Genomic DNA, 17135 nt, shown 5'->3' with positions numbered 1-17135 from the left:
AATATATGTTCACTGGAGGAAATTTATCCATGCAAAGAAAGGAAGGACATAAAGCGCATCTCTGAGACAAAATGCACATTTGGCTACTTGCTATCATTTATGTTGAAGCCAAAGGCCAGCTTAAAAGATGCACAGTGTATATTTTGCTTCTCTATTGCTATGTTTTTCTATTTGTTTTGTATAACACACATTTTTGTGCCATTTTGTCTGTGTGACCATATTGCTTGCATCAATATTTTCTTTTTCATAAATATCCTTCTATTTATCTCTGGAAAAGTTAATTGTATAGATTACTCTTTCCTGCATATTTTACAACTGATTACTTGTGACAGGTATTAGGACAATAAAACTGGAAGGTTTCATATACTATACGTATCCTTAATATTCAAAGGAATATTCAAAGGAAAAGTTTGTTCTATCCTGCAAGACTATTACCGACAACCACACATGATGTGGGTTGCAATATCTGGTCACAAAACCAAATTTATTCATTTTGTGTGGCAGACCATTTTGTCTTTGAATTAATCTTAGCACCACAAAAGCATTTAGCCACCCAATTTCATGTCATGATATTAAATAATACATAGAGCTTCACTCTAATGTTTTATGGTTTTAACTTCAGCTCAGATTCAAACTCAGCAGCAAAAAACCCAGATTTATAATAGTCTGAAAGAAAAAGAGACAATCAAAATACAAATTTAAGACAAATTCTGTTTTACTAAGTACAAGATGCCTTTGTATTTAACGTTGCTTGCTAAACACACACACAAAGCAAAGCTTTATTTGCTAGTGTCCAATAAAACCAAGAATATTAGCTTCTGTTATCTCATTATTTTGCTGTAGAAGCCATTTGTTCAGTAAAGTGATTCCTTTAGAGACAGCTGATATCATTGTCATGATCCAAAAGTGTAGAACGAGTGATATTATTTTGATAAAGAATAATATTTAAAATTTGTAATGTGCATACCTAGAGTTTTCTTTCAGTACTCCAGAACATCCTAAATAGAAGGCTTACTTCTTTTGGCTTTCTTTAACTTGGAATAACCTTCTTCTTTCTGTTAACAAAAAACCAAACCAAACCAAACAAAAAAAAACACCAAAAAAAAGCAAACAAAAAGAAGGCAAAAAACAGTAAAGGAAACAAAGCAGAAATACTAAGCTAACAGCTCAACTAAAAAGTTGTTCCTGAGTTAAATGCTTAGTTGAATGATATGAGAATTAATAAAAGTTTCTATTTTCCAACCTAAATATAATTTAAAGTATGTTTACATGTACAGTGGGTAAATAACTAAAACCAGAGCTATTTTGAAAGTATCCTTTTACATGCCAGCAGCCAAGATTTTCAAAATCAACTGATAATTTTTGGTGTCCAAACTTGAGATAATGACAAAGGCTTACTCTTCAGGGAAGTGTTTAACAGTGTCCCCAGTCAGCACTACTGTATTTTAATCTGGAGAGAGGAGGAATCAGACTAATGAACATTGGAGAGACCATCCCTACCCCAGTTAATAGACAAGTCCTTCTCCTATTCCTGAGACTCCAGCTGAAGCTTCCCTAGAGCTGTGCATCTCCCTCACTCAGCTCCAGCACTGGCAGTGTGGCCGGCAGGCAGTGAGAACTTGCTGACTCCTGCCACTTCCCCAAAGTAGCTTGCAGGGCTCAGGCTGGTACCTGTGTTACTCACAGCCTGCCTGGAGAGAACGAAATGACACGTTCCGAGTCATGACTAGGATAGGACAGTGTACCTTCCCCATCCCAGCACTGCTGCCAGACGGGGTACAAGCTTTCTGCTTGCCCAGTCAGCCCAAGCTGTAGAGCTAGATCCATGCTCACAAGCCCTAGTGTGGCTGAATTATTCCCAGTGGCAGGCAAAGGACTTCAGCACGTAATTCATATTATGGTGGAAGTCTCCCTTCAGTACTTGGACCCCTGGGGTTGTTACTCTTATAACCACAGTTATTTTTCTTTGCAGGTTTTTTCTTTGTGAAACTGACTCCTGACTCTCCTGCTGTAGCATTGCGATATTAGGCCAGTAATGCTAGTAAGACAGTGTGGAAGGGCCTTTTCCAGCTGCAGTTGGATGGGGCCAGCACAGAGCAGCTGGGCTGGTGTTTCCCACACCAGCTTCACTCTTCCCTGCTGCAGCCTGAGCTCCAAGGTATGAGTGTGTTCCTGCAGCAGGCCCCTGAGGCTGCTCTACAGGGCCTTTCTGAACTGCATGGATAGCACAGACTCTGTTCTTTTAACTACCATTAAAAGTTACAGAATTGTCTTGTATTTGGCTTTAAAAGCACAACAAAACAAAAAGATGACAGAAAATTTGTTAAGAAATGCAAATTAAATGGAGGAATCTGAATTACAGATACATACTCTTTAAATTCTTAATCAACAGTTAGTAAGTATGTTGACAAGGTAAGTTTATATATTGCAACATGTGACTAGGCAAAGCCACTTCAGATCAAGCATGGGTAACAAGACCTCAAACGGACACGCTTGAAATTAAATATAAAAGGCAAGGGAATTGTAAGAGTCAGTCCAAAGAGAATGATATTGTCTCAACATTGCCAACAGAGACTTGGAGATGGAATGTGATCCTCATGGACACCAAGACGCAAAGACCCTGGGAAGGAGAACCACATGGTACGAGGAGTACTATGCTGCAACCTGGGACTGAAAGGAACAACTACGAAAAGGCCACATAACCACTGTCCAGAAGATGGATCACAACCACTGTCGTAGCAACAAACCAAAAATCTTGAACTTCAGGTGAACTTTCTTCATTATAATATCACTATAATACAAAAAGACACCTCCTGGTCTGAAGCTACCTGCCTCTAAGGCAAACCACACCTCAGGCATTCCTCTTCAGATATGTGTGGTAACGCAACAATCCATGGGCCAGAGGAGGAGCAAGGTGTGTTGCTTGGCATAAAAGATGTCTCCTTAGCAACTGAACCTTGAAGATATTCCACATCAAGGATCACGACAATCGGAAGGACTGTCAGGACACTGCCTGGACCATAGGGATGCCTCGGACCCGTGGTGGTAGCTATAATCCTCTTTTTTTTTTTTTTTTTTTTTTACTTTACCTTTTCTTCCCTTCCTGTCATTTTATCTATTGCACGCTGCTTTACAGGCAAACAATAAAGTTGCACTGTTTGATCAAAGCCTAACCCCTTGGCATGGTCACCTTGATATTTTTTTTCGCACTTTGAAATCATAGTAAACGAACCATCATGAGTCCACTGAGTGGACTGTGACAGGAACCTGGGTGAAAAGGAAGTTAAGTGCATGCAACTTTTCCTCCTGGCTTATTCTGAAGAGTTATTGGACAGTATTTTCAGCTGGCTATTAATAGAAATAATACATATATATCTACATAAGAAAATACAATTGTACTGAGCATGGGAGACCTGGGACCTGTTCCTGCTAATGGGTCTAATTTCTGTGTAGTAAAAACATAGAGAATGTGGTTGCAAGAGAAGAAGGTAGAAGATACAGCTGAGTTTTAAAGAACTGATATTTAGAAACAGAAGTGTAATCCAGTAGTAGGTAAAAGCAGTATTTAAGAATCATAAAAAAATATTTTGAAGAGGAATTTAAAAGTACACAGTACTATCATTACAGAAGCATCCAGAGGAAGAAGTATTTTTTAAAAAATCATATTAGGAACTTATCTAATTGTTGCTGCTGACCCCATCTAGTAATATAATAATAACTTAAATATATTAAATAATTAAGAGAATATAAAGAAACTGAGAATGAATTACAACTAACCTTTTGGTATGCATTTCTACAGAATGTTGCTGAATTCAAGCACTTGAGATGAGACAATTACAGAGATTTTTTTTACAGAGAATTTACCATTGAGAATGCCATAGCTATATTGGGCAGGGTAAAAGTTTTCTGTAGAATCAGAAAATCTGCTTCAGAAACATATTTACATTAAGTAACATCAATAAAGGTTTTCATTTTAGTAGCATTTTTTGTAGGAGACAAACATTTTAAATGCGTGCTTGAAGTAACAGTAACATAACCAATGGTTAAGGTTAATTTTATCCTAGTTAAGGTTAATTTTATCCAGAGCAGGCTCAGTAAGATTTCTTGGTTTCCCTGTCTTAACTGGAACATGATAAAATGAAAAAAATTGAAATTTCCTTTTTATCTCTTAATGCAGGTCCGTATAAACTGGATTAAGGGGTGTATATGTGTGTGTGGGGGGGGGGGGGGGGCTTGTTACCTGTCTTCTTCTTGCACAACCTTTCTTTACAGATGCTTCCATGTTGTTCTCCTTGATAGAGGAAGTTAGTTTTGAGGTCAGTGTTTCGCATGTCAGATATTCGTTCCCTGTAATCATCTTAAAAGTATAGAAGTTTATACCTTCATTAGCAAAAAAAACCCCACCCAGTATTTTTCTACTTGTAGGTCTACTTTAGTAGGTCTACTAAAATGACCTACTTTTTCAAAAGGTGCCCTCATTAACACAAAGTTGAAATAACCTACCATATTACATGCTATAGGTGAAAAACATGATAAGCACATTTCATCCATGTGCCAAATCTGAGGGATGTCATCCTCACAAAGATTGCACTGAAATCAGCTCTGCCATTTATTTTATGGAAATACAGGCAGAATCATAGAAAAATTTGGTTGTAAAGTACCTCTGCTGGTCATCTACTCATAACAGAACTAACTTCAAAGTTAGATCACATTGCTTTAGGCCCCATCCAGTCAAGTTCTGAGAATCTGAAAGGATAACAACCTGTCTGTGCAACTTCTGCCAGTACTTAACCACTCTCTCTCTGAAGATTTTTTTTCCTTATGCCCAGTAGGAATTTTTCATGTTGAAACTTGTGCTTTTAGTGAAACTGTAATTAAACTTGTATTTGCAAAACTTCCATGTTTGTCTAACAGTACAATGCCCTACACACACGGCAGTCAGCACTACACAATTGATGAGGTTTGGGATTCCTTCCAGGAGCTGTTCATTAATATGGTCTCATATGAAGACATGTTAATCTCACAAAAATCTTGATAAACTGTCTTAAAGAAAGGAAAATTAATTATCCCACTCTAAAAGTCCCAAATAAAAAAATAGTATTTATCTCAGACAACATAGTAAATCATCTTCCCTTTCAGAAAAAAGGCAGCAGTGGCTGAAAACAGCAACTTATATGGTAGAGATTTTAGAAAACTATACTGAGAATGATGGTAGAACATGATGAAAGTCATGCTCTTTATTGCTTAACATTGTTTTAGAATATAGTGAATTTGTGAGAACCAGTAAGAATGAGCCCTATTATCTACCATACCTGTTCAAAGTTAGATTTGCAAAGATGACTGGCTGTCTTAGTGACATAGTCCTTAGAATAGCATGCTGCTTTATTTTCTTCATTTTTGGCGATATGCGCTGTATCATTTAAGACAGATTCATGAATATTTAACCCTGCTCCTCCATTTGATCTCTTTGTTTGTTGCCGAGATAAACTGGAATTTGTCATTGCATTGTCTAATTTACAAATCTGCAAATGTACTTTCTTTGACTGCTGTTGTTCTTCAAGAACTTGCATGGTATTTTGACTTGCAAACTTCTTTCCCCTTCTTGCACTGGAAATAGGAGATGTAGATGTATCCAGACTCAGACAAATGTTTGATTTCTGAAGCACTAACCCAACATTCTTAAGAAAGGAAGGAGAATTTGCCATTTTGTAATTGCCTTCACTTGAATTCTCACCTGAAGCTGGGTTATTAGAAAAATCAGAATTAGTCATTTGTCCACCAGACTTCGTTTTCCATTGAAATAGAGGTTTTGTGTATCTTTTCGTGTTCATAGCTTGAAGTACATTGCTATGATTAGAATTTTTGACTGGCATATTTTGAACAGGTTTGCAAACCTGAGTTATGCTGGACTTGTGCACAGTCAGCATAGAAGATGAAACACTCATGATTTTTACTGGTGAATGTCTTTCAGCACTTCCTCTTTTCTTCCCATCTGTTCGGTTTGCAGTCTTTCCATTCATTTGCATCAACTTTCCTTTGAAAATTGGTATAACTCTGCTGACATTTCTGGGGGGAAGTTCAAAGGCTGAATTTACAGGCATTCCTAAAGATTTCATAGCTGGTAACTCTGGTACTCCAGGTATTTGCCGATTCCTCATTGAATTCTCTGTTGCTTCAATGCTAATCTTTCCTGTACCCTTACTGCTACTCGAAGAAGTCTGGCTTTCTGGCTCTTTGATCAAACGCTCCATCCAGTGGCTGTTTTCCATACTGCAAGGTGAAGAAATTCCAGGCAAAGTCTCTTTCCTTAGAGGAGACTGCGTTAGGGATACCACACAAACCATCTCACCCGCCAATTTCATATGCTTCGATTTCATTTCCTGCAATACAAGAGCTGCTAAATTGAATGAACTGGATTTAAAAGTCTGATAGTGCCACCTAATGCATCATTATATGATATCAACCTAATATAAATCACAATATATAACCATACATTTTCCTATTGTAAACTAGAATGAACTATATTCCTAAACAATAGTTTGTTGTCACTATAAATGAAGATTTGTTTTCTTCTCCCCTCAGGTCTATGTCTATAAACTATGCTGGAATATCATATTTCTCAGAAGGAAAGACTTAAATTACAGTCATTATCTTGCTTTAGTGTTTCCAACTGGGTAATGCCTACCCCTTTTGAGGGGGTCTGCAGAGAGTTTGATTGACAGGGCTCCTGGTCTCTTAAGACTTCTAAGGGCATCTGTATTCTGAGCAAAAGACAGTTTGGATGTCTAGGAAAACTGCAGATGACGAAGAGGAGCCATTTTAGCTTTGATCACTGAAGAGACATAAACAGCAACTGCTTTCTGAAAGAGGATTATAGTATTTTATAGTCTCTGCAACTTCTGTCACTATTCTTTGTTCAGAATTAATTACTTCATTTCTTATTTCACACACTACTACTAAAGAAATTTGAGTCAGTCTTTGTCACAACCTCAAATTACAGGAGTTTTAATTGCTTGCCTCCTTTCAATCATCAGCCATGGAGTAAATCTTACAGCTTGAGTGTTTTTAAATGTGTAAGTTCATAGAACTTTATATTTTCCTTGGTTTATCTTTTCAAAAATAAAATTAAGAATAATAATAATAGGTATTTTTGTTATTATTGTTATGGAAGAGGTGTGATAAAGTTCTGGATATCCAACTGTAAAATAAGGTCTATAGAACTGCAAATATTGATAGCAACTAATTAACACTAAGTCCAATTTGTTTATGTATTTGTGATGTGAACAAAAATATAACAATGGCAAATAGCAATATAATATTTAGTTACACATTTAATTAAAAGTTACATCATTGATTGTTGTTTATTGTGAAAAGCATAATTTTATGCTTTTATTTGTGAATACAATAAATTCGTACCATGAACAAAATACCTGTCGTTAATATGTTTATAAAACAATCTTACACGCACCAGAGCCCTGGAGAGTCCCTCTGTAGCATAAAGTGCTTTACTTGTCATCTTTACTGGAAATCCACATAGATGTGAAAGATTACACTTGATGTCAGAAAGAAAAGAGTTCAACACACTTTCTGAATCCGTTCTAGGGAAATACTGCACTGGCTGACTTCGAATACAACTTAAAGGGTACCTGAGTAAGTATTCAGGGATATATAACAAGTTTCTTTACATTTCCATAATCATGAATCATCTTTGTTGAGAAAAAAAACATGGACATGCCTAAAGCTTTTTGAAAAAGGTGAACAAAAGCACTTACTTTCTTAAGGAACTGAAGTTTATAAAGTTACAGGACTTCAACATGATTACATCATACTAACCTACCACAGTAAAGATTACTCAACGTCAGTAATCATTAGCCTAGTCTTTCCTTGCAGGAAAATTCTCTTTAACAGAAATCTTTGTTGGCTGTGTTTTAACAGGAATTTAACTCTTCCTTTTACATCTCCATTTAGAGCAGCATTATAATGTTTACAGTAGCTGTGAAGCAAACTGTTCTATTCAACTTACTATTATTCAATACTAGGACAAAGAGATTTGACTCAATATTTTGTTCCAATTTATCTAGTGAAACGATTCTCCACTGACTTCTGTGAAATTATGGAAGAAGAAAACGTGGCACATTCAAAAATGAAAATTTAGATCTTTGCTAGAAGTGTAGTAGAGGAAATGTAACAAAAATATTCTGAAAGGATACGTAAAGAACCTTTCCCCTATTGGTCTGAAGTAAACACTGAAGTATATTTTGGTCTTTTCAATATCCTCTGGAAGAATATATCCATACTTGAAAAAAAAAAAACCAAACCGCAGAAGTGTATTATAAACACAAACTCAATAGGTACAAGAAAGGGAGGGAAAAATGAAAGCAGTGTATATTGTTTCTTACCAGATTCTTCCAATGCATCTGAAATTCTTTATATGAATGGAAAGGAGATTCTGGAGGAATTATGTGGCTGATGTTTATGATCTGACCCATTTTCATGCTGTGCATAGGTAAAAAAAGGGTGCTTGGAAAGGGTGTCATAAAGCTCAGCTGAAAACATAATGGACTTCTGGGGAAAAAATGTAAAACTTATTTTTGTCATTGGAAGTATTTATGGATTATTTTTATGTTTTGAGGACTAACACCTTTAGCTTATAAGTTTATGCCAGAACTTTCCTGAAGTGTGGAAAAGAGCTTGGCACCTACAAATCCGATTTCTCATCTTGTAATATTCACTTACTAGTGAACGTAGAACAAAAGCAAATATACCATTGCTTCTCATATTTTTTTTATGAAAAGCATAGGTGAAAATAGAGATATTTTGTGACAGAGGTTGAAATTGTTTTTTTCTTTAAATAGACACTTCCTGCTAAAATTGTATTTGAGAAAAATTAATGCTTTTGGATATCACAGAAGTAGCAGAAAGATTACTCCAACTGAAAAATTTAAATGTGTAATTTATGACTCGGTGATTAATTTTTCTCATATTCTATAACATCAAGACCATAAAAGTAAAAAAGAAAGATTCCTAGATGTAAAACAAGACTATAAAACAGAAGCATCCTTATCACTAGTATGAAATTCACAATTTGTAGGGCAAACATTTGAGGAAATATTTGTTTCTGTTGAAATGTAAACAGACTCCTACCTTGGCAAAACATAGCACCAGTTACTTAATATGGAATGTCGGTGAATAACTATATTTTCATTGCTGTCAAATAACTTTAAGGTGTTTGTTGAAATATCAAAATCTTCCAGCTTAAAACAGAAAAAAAAAAAATTGCAAATATTTCTACAGCAGCACAAAATTAAAATTTTCAAAAATAATTATGTATCACAATACAATGAAGCTTATAAATTATATCCTTTCATCAGTTCTCACAGACTGATTATTTCAGAAGATAGTTCCATTATAAAATTGCACACTATCTTGTGTTAGAGCCTATGCTTCCAGAAGTTATGCATGTACAAGGTTTAAATTATTTAAATCAGTGAGATTTAAACTTTATTTGCAGTGTTTTAGTAAGTAAGAATACAGAAGATATTTTTCAAACTAAGAACTGTCTCACTTCCATGCACATTTTTAGAAGTTAAATCAGAAACCCATGTTTGATAGTCTACTAACGGTATATGCCACCTTGCCTAATCAAGTGCAAAGATCCAAGCAACAGAATTAATGGGACATATAGTTTCACCCTGTAAGAAGTCAAAAAACATCACACATTTTCACAATGTGAAAATATTTGACAGTAGGGGCCAATCAAACACTGAGATGAGAGAAACATTTTGTTTCTCTATGGTCTGCCAGGGTTTGTGTTTATTCACTGACAAGAAAATTTAGCTATTTCTGTTTTAGAAATGTATTACAATGATCAAACTGACAATGAAGCCACATCATGATCACTTCCATCATTGCTTTGTGTCACTTTGGAACTGGATTCCTATAGATAGCTTTAATGTTATGCTGTCCAACGAGGTCACAGAAGAAATCCTATTCTATTCTAAGAAAGAAGAGTTTGGAACAGAAACACTTACTTTAGAAGAAACCAGCAAGCCTGACAAATATGCCCCTGTATGTATGGACACATTCAACAAAGGTGTCATGGCTGTCACAAAGAATGGTAGTTTTTTAACCTCAGTCATGATTTCTTAAACAATTTATTAATTATGCTTACAAGTAGCATAGTACAGGCTGCTCTAGTATTTTGGAAGCTGCATTGAAAATAGAAGCAGATTCCAGAATAATTATATACAGGGACTTTAAACATAGCATTGACAACTTACCTATAGCTTCACTTTTAAGATGCTACTTAAAACTGTCAATGTGTTACAGTGACACAGTGAATGCCTTCTAGAAAACACTGCTAGAAGGAAACCTAGAGTCATAAAGACACTTTACTGCATTCTGTCAGCATTTTTGGAAAGGTCTCTTAAATAGTCTAGGATCTCAACTTTACAATGCTTGCTAGTATGCATCAATATAGATGTAATATGGATGTTGTGCACATGCAACAGATGCAGATAGCAATGAATATGATTACTGTCTTAATGCAATTAGAAATAAGCACTTCTATTCCCATCTTGTTAATTACAAGCCACCTAAAAGAAAAGAAGATGAAGATTAATGAGACAAACACAGTCATAGAAAATACAACCATTTTATACCTGAGGGGGTGGCAACCGAATTGAGCAAGGCTCCACACTGATGCAAAGCTGTCTCTCTGATACACTGAGGTCTATAACTAAAATAAAAACAAAGCACCAAGCCCTATTTTGAACTACAGTTTATCTGTTAGATAGAAAGCTAAACCAAATGCTTATTTAAAGTAATTGTTAGTCAAAATGCTGTGAGACATTCTCAGCATGGAAATTAAAATCAACTGTGAAAAAGTTATGAATTACTATCCTTACAGTACACCTCCCTAGGAACTCATGGCTGCCCATGCAACTGGATGCTTGATACTGATATACCTGATACACAAACACCTATTTTCAAAGCAGACGTAGTTCTTATAACCATTGGCTGTACTGAGTCATCTAGCCCAGTATTATGCACCCCAAAGTGGTCAATAGGAAAGACTGTATGAGCAAGGCAAGCATCTATTGGCACATCTCCAGAACATTCACCCAGCTCTAAGCAAGCTGTAGCACAGGAGCTGGGTGCATTATGTTCCCCAACATACGACCCTGTTACACATTTAGGCTCCAGTATCTCCAAATGTAAACTTTAACTTTCATACTGGAATAAAAATATTATTTTGTGACTTTTGCAATAGTTAAGCAGCAAGCTTTGTGACAACTTATGTGAACAGCAAACACAGTACATACAGGACAGCTGCTTTAGCTCATTTTCCTATCTATTATTATGGAACTTTCATATCAGTTGCAAGACTCGTAATTTGAGGCAAGTGCATTTAATTGTAATAATTGTAACTTTTAAATGCAAATTTCAATCTATGGCTGTAGATTAACAGCAGAAAAATTACCTTTTTTGTGGGTAATTTATCAAAGGTGCAGTTGAACTGGCAACTATTGCATACAGAGCACCATCTGCCATCAAGTGTATTTTGGCAGAGGTTATTTCACAACGAAAACTGAAGAGACTGTTGGTAATAGCAAGATCAGGGCAGTATGAAAGCACATAAGAAAACTCTAACAAGTTTGTCATTAACAGAACATTGTACTTACCAACAGCATTTTGCCTTCCTGAATGAGACAAAAAATCTTTTCCTTAATAAATAAAATAGATAGACATTATTTTCTAAACCATGTGTCTAATGTCATAATGCAAACAAAAGGAAGAAATCACACAGTTTCATTTATGTGTCATGAATGCTGAAAGGTTTGTTCCTTTTAAGGAGAGACAAACCCCTCTATCAATGAACTTTTCATTGATTCATTAACATCTTGCATCAAAACCAAAAGATCTATGAAAGCATTGAAGTGGACAGCAATTTATACATCAACTTTTCCTCCCAGTAAGGGATTTATACATAGAACTATTTTGAATTGACTAACAGTTAATAAAATTCTTAGGTTCAGAAGCAAATCTGTAGAGTATTACTACATATTTTACCATATATCATCTGTTTTGCACAGCTTTAGCAACATATGTGATTAGACAAGCTGCATGTACCAGCGCCACATTGCTGTTTGTCAATGTCTTTCACTGAAATCAGTTTTATATCAGCTACCATCTAGCCCTCTGCTTCCTGCTACTCCTGAACAAGGTGATTTTATTCAGAGAGCTATATGTTTTGAAGATGCTGAAAACAAGATACTGATATTGTGGCTGAAAGTAAGACAATAACATATACACTTTTCTCAATGTATATTTGGTATGACCTATACAATTTCTCTACTTAAGAGCACACCACGGTATCTGAAACATATCTGGTTTTCCATACTTTGGTAATTCACATTTATCCCACACAGGAGTTGGTAGAGAGACGACAGGCAAAGGAACTACCATCTAAAAAGACGGAGCTTGGTAGATGGAGATGGTGTGACAGAAAAACCACTTCTGTATTAGAAAAGCATGCAAAATATGTGCAGAAATGCCACTGATGAAAGCATGAATCTGAAAAACAGGGCCAATTTTTAGAAGACATTTACTGTCCAACAATACTTGGTTTGGAAATTCTTAATCTGGTATGTTGCATTCAGCTGAAATAATTATTTGATCTATGACAAAGCTGAGGAGGAAGATGAAAAAGTGAATGGTATGTCCATTCAGATTGTTAACTTGAATCATTGAACTTAGATAACGGAACAATAAAAACTCAATCAAAGAAAAAATATCATAGGATAAATGAATGAAATAATTTAATATAACAACTGAAATAACGATGGGAATTAAATAATGGAAAATAAATGCAGCGATAAAGAGCTGGAATCTAAATGCTCGATTCCCTGAACCTGGTGAGTCAAATACCTTGCACCAAGAGATGACCAGCCTTGTTCCATCTGGGTGCAAGTCTAGCTGTAAGTGTGTAGGAGAGACAGGTCTGGAGAATGGCTGGACTAACTGTTTGCGGTGCTTCCAGCTAATAACATCAGTGAGGGGAAAAAAATACATTATTAATAATTTAACAGATTTTTTAAAGGCTTCAGTCAAATTTTAATCAAAGGTAATCAAAGATCTTGGAGCCAAATCCTAGTACTTGTTATATACCTCTACTTTTCATCTACTGAGTTACAAGAGGAAGTCAGTGTAATATTTGATGTGGACATTTAGATGTCATGCATCATCAAAGTAAGCTGCCCTACAAGTCATGTAATGTTTTCACAGGGCTAATAATAGACTTGGGGAAAAGATTAATTGAACTGTATCGAGTACTTCACTCGATATGCATCTCTTTCCAGACAATAGGCTCAACATCCAAAATTTACATGTATTAACTCTACTGTCAAGCTCAAGACCAGAGACATTTCCCTACAATCAGAAAATAATAGATAAAAGTAGCTTTATTCACCCAGCAGTACTACTTGCCTGTCCTGCATAGCCTTCTGTTGACAGTTAGCATTAGTCAAGAAACAGAAACTAATTACAGTGGGTTAAAAAGACTTAACTAATATACCTCCAGGAGGATGTTTCTATTGAGATCCTGCAAGGATCTGCCTTCAGCTCATGGTGATTAAGTACACTTTGTACTGCTCATCTGCTGATGTTAGAAAATCTAACCATGACAGGTCAGTTACACACATCACCATAAAGCAGTTTTGTAAGGTAAGCATATTTGAACAGTATTTGTCTTACTAATCCAGACACGCATTTACACTTCTTGGAACAAAGAAAAATTCACCCAACAGGCTGTGCAAATGAGTCACGAGAGCTACTGGCTTGGATTACAGCCTTTTGACTCAGCAATTTCAGTGTGTCCACATATATATTCATAAAACCCACAGACTTTTCATACTAGAAGATAATAAAGCACATGGCATAATGGTCTAAAAATGTATCGGTTGTTATGCTCGTGGGTTCCATTTCTTCTTTTTGTTTTGTTTCTCTGAGATTGTCCTGTACAGGCTGGATAAACCTAGAACTTGACTGGGGAGACATTTCAGCTGTCTAAACATCCCCACTGGTGGAATCTACAGTGCACGCACAGAGGGGGTGACACCAGCAGGAGAGCTGCAGGTCTTTGGCCCAAAGGCTGAGTCTGTCATTGCCTTGAGGTCAAACCCCAGTGCCCCGAGCAGCACCAGGATCTCACTGCAGCAAAGAAAACTAGTGAAATTGCTCAGGAACTTCTTAAAACTTTTGACTCTGAGAAAGTATACTTACTATACCCAGATTTGTAAGAGACATTTTGTCTATGGGACAGACTTTTTTACCCTGGAACTTGGCTTCTGTAGTGCAAATTGTATGCCTTATGAAAAATACTCATCTCTGGCAACAGGAATTGCAGACAAGCATAACAATCTTAAGAACTGTGACATCCTTCAGCACTTACAGTAGCTCCTTGTTTCTCTATGTAGGCTTGACATATTCCTGATTTGTAAAATGGTATCTAAAAATAAAAAAAATAAATAAAAATTCAAGTGTCTGAAATTAAAGGGTGTTTTATCAAACGATAAATTAAATTCTGGTCCATCAGTGACTTTGCCTAAGAAAAACATGCTAAGGAATAGATAAAGCAAACAACATATCCTGTATTTTAAAGGAGAACGATAACTAAAATTAGTTCAGCGATTTGTCATAGTGTAATCTTACTTCCAGCGAAAGATACATTAACAAGCAAGCAAAAGATCGCCCAAAACGAAACTGGAGAACTATGCCCTGGCTGCTCTCATTGTAAATTGGATGGCATCTTACCAATTGAGTCCATTCTGTTCTGCAAAGGTTCACTATCTGAAAAGGCCATTTCATCAAAACATTAGAAGACATAAGCTGTAATTGATATTACTAATGCACAAAAATAGAAGTTTGCTTTAAATGAGATATTTTACCTATCCTTGATCCTCAAAGAAGCATGCATGTATGTGGGACAGATACACTTGACTCCTAGCCATACTTTAGCTCAGGCTGAGCAAGAAGCAACAGGCCTTATGTCCTTGGGGTGAACTTGTGAGCTGGAAAGCCCCTGGCTCATGTGCAAGGGAGTGAAGGTGTCCTGAAATATATTTTGAAAGGTTGTTTTGAACCCAAAATTACAAGATAACCAAAGTACAGAACAAGACATCAGAGCTAAACCGAAGACACCTGTCTTGTCTATACTATTGAGTAGCAGCCAACTACTTCACCCTGTAAATATTAAACTTGGGATGGGCTTAATTTGGGCTCTCCCTGAATGGCAGCTGGCCGGCACACCAGGTGACTCTCCCCTTGAGCAGGGACACTTCTCAAGGTTAGAAATTCCTTACCTGAGATTAAGTGAGCCTTCCTTACTCAAGGCGGAGAGGTCCCTTACCCATAACAGAACCTTGGTGACTGAAATCAGCTGAATTAACACTATGAAGCATTACCAATCTATGTAGCTACACAAATATTACAAACTTTATATGGATAATTCCATTAGACATGAACCATTGACCAAGTCCAAGACTAAGACTGGATCCAGTCACATCTAGGCTCCAACAAGGAGTTTAGAAAGAAAGGGCGTCCATTCTGAACCTCATGACTCAGCAGAAGGATCCTCTTTACTCTTTACACCTCTGCTCTCTATATGAGTTACTCTTATTTAATTTTCCCTTGTATGCTTCTTCCATGCCTTATAGGTGAACCTTGCCATCAAACTTATTAAACCTTTTCAAACCACTGTTAAAACTTTGTTAAATTCCATTAAACTTACTGAACACTCTCAAAGTAATATTTTAGCTCAATAAAATATATTGCTACTTCTGTCTTTTGAGTGAGGTGCACTATGCTCATCTGCAACAGTATGTAACTACATATACTTATTTACACAGCGATACTGACCGCCATTACAACTGAAATTTGATTTAGTGTTCCAATAACAGGTGCAGAAAGGATGTCTTGATGCAGGAATAATAACCGTCTATAAAAAAAAATAAATTATTTTTGTACTTCATTTTCTCAGCTGAAATTTATTTTCCTCAGCTTCTGCAAACATAATACATTCCACTTTCACTTTGTTCCCAGTGGTTCAGTATAATATATTGGACAAGTTTAAGTTACTTGCTCTCAACCCACCCACAGTGGTCTAAGACAAAGACAAAGGCCTTTGGCACACAGACAGAACTCTCCAAAAGTTTTCCTTTTGGCAGAATTCCTCATTTCTCCCCTTTCCTATTAAAGGGAATGACATAATACTTGGTGAGCACTAAGGAGTGTACATACGCTTTCCGAATATTCTTTTCACTCAGTCTCAACCCACAGAAAGCATTTCAACTTTGCAAGTGAACACAAATTAATTTTAACTTTTTATTGATTTGGAGTAGGCAGCCTTGTTAGTTTCAGCTGATGACATTTAAAACATAATAGAAATGTGGGGGTTCTCCCCAGCAGCCAGCAAGTCCCCCTCAAAATAACCCTTCAATTTTGAACAATTTTGTACTGTTTGCTGCTGATCAGAATTTTGCTGATTTTATTAAGCTTAATTCTATTACTGCTAATAAAATATTTCAATAACAACCACCAAAAGCTTCTGAAAATAATAACCCTCAAAATTCTTTACCTGCAAATCTTTATCTGTGTACTCCTTGTCTCAGTTTCTGGTATATGAGAACTCAGTGTTACTGTAGAGGCACAGAGATTTTGTAGATCTGGCAGACTGACAAAGAACAAAGACTGGTGCCTGGTGTCATTCATGATATATTGTTGATTGCTCCAAAGTGGCACCTGGGTCTTAAAATGAAAAAAATATTTCATTTTCATAAGGCAGATATTTGTTTACAGAACTTTGTAAGTATATGGTATCAAGTAAATGAATAATCAACTACCTTCTGACTAAGATTAGGTAGGCAATATACCATAACTTGGTCAACTGAAACAGACAACTCAATATACTTTTGCTATAGATAATGCATTAAACTTGAAAAAAATACTATTTACAAGAGTCAAAATATTCAGAGTAAAGACAGGGACAAAAGCATTCTTTCCAACTTCTTCTCAGGCTACGGTGGGGCTGGAATCTATCTAGGATCCAAGACTGTGATGTTAGTCACCTCCTGTGT

The 17135-nt window shown here is 36.2% G+C and overlaps 1 protein-coding gene across 1 annotated transcript; it reads right to left on the bottom strand.

Moving 5' to 3' along the window:
• Positions 1–655: 655 nt before the first annotated feature.
• On the bottom strand, positions 656–16797 carry C3H18orf63 (chromosome 3 C18orf63 homolog). The gene is made up of 13 exons (XM_027794600.2): positions 16637–16797; positions 15919–15997; positions 14453–14509; positions 12931–13042; positions 11685–11726; positions 10662–10738; positions 9145–9254; positions 8400–8496; positions 8211–8296; positions 7469–7646; positions 5313–6380; positions 4241–4357; positions 656–1055 (listed from the first exon to the last, which is right to left on the bottom strand). Exons 1-13 carry the CDS (start codon positions 16768–16770, stop codon positions 999–1001), a joined length of 2214 nt encoding a protein of 737 aa, XP_027650401.2. The 5' UTR covers positions 16771–16797; the 3' UTR covers positions 656–998.
• Between the last annotated feature and the right edge of the window lie 338 nt (positions 16798–17135).

Source organism: Falco peregrinus, chromosome 3, assembly GCF_023634155.1.
Source record: "Falco peregrinus isolate bFalPer1 chromosome 3, bFalPer1.pri, whole genome shotgun sequence".
Lineage (NCBI taxonomy): Eukaryota > Metazoa > Chordata > Aves > Falconiformes > Falconidae > Falco > Falco peregrinus.
The sequence above is the reverse complement of the archived record's forward strand: the minus strand, read 5'-3'. Positions and strand labels throughout refer to the sequence as shown.

Bases quoted from the DNA above. Each gene is read 5' to 3' on its own strand.
- C3H18orf63 (XM_027794600.2), bottom strand. From the start codon at position 16,770: ATGAATGACACCAGGCACCAGTCTTTGTTCTTTGTCAGTCTGCCAGAT. The intron at 8,497-9,144 runs GTAGGAGTCTGT...ACCTATGCACAG, and splicing joins TGGTGCTATGTTTTGCCAAG to CATGAAAATGGGTCAGATCA. The intron at 1,056-4,240 runs GTAACAAGCCCC...TTTTGTTAACAG, and splicing joins GTTGTGCAAGAAGAAGACAG to AAAGAAGAAGGTTATTCCAA.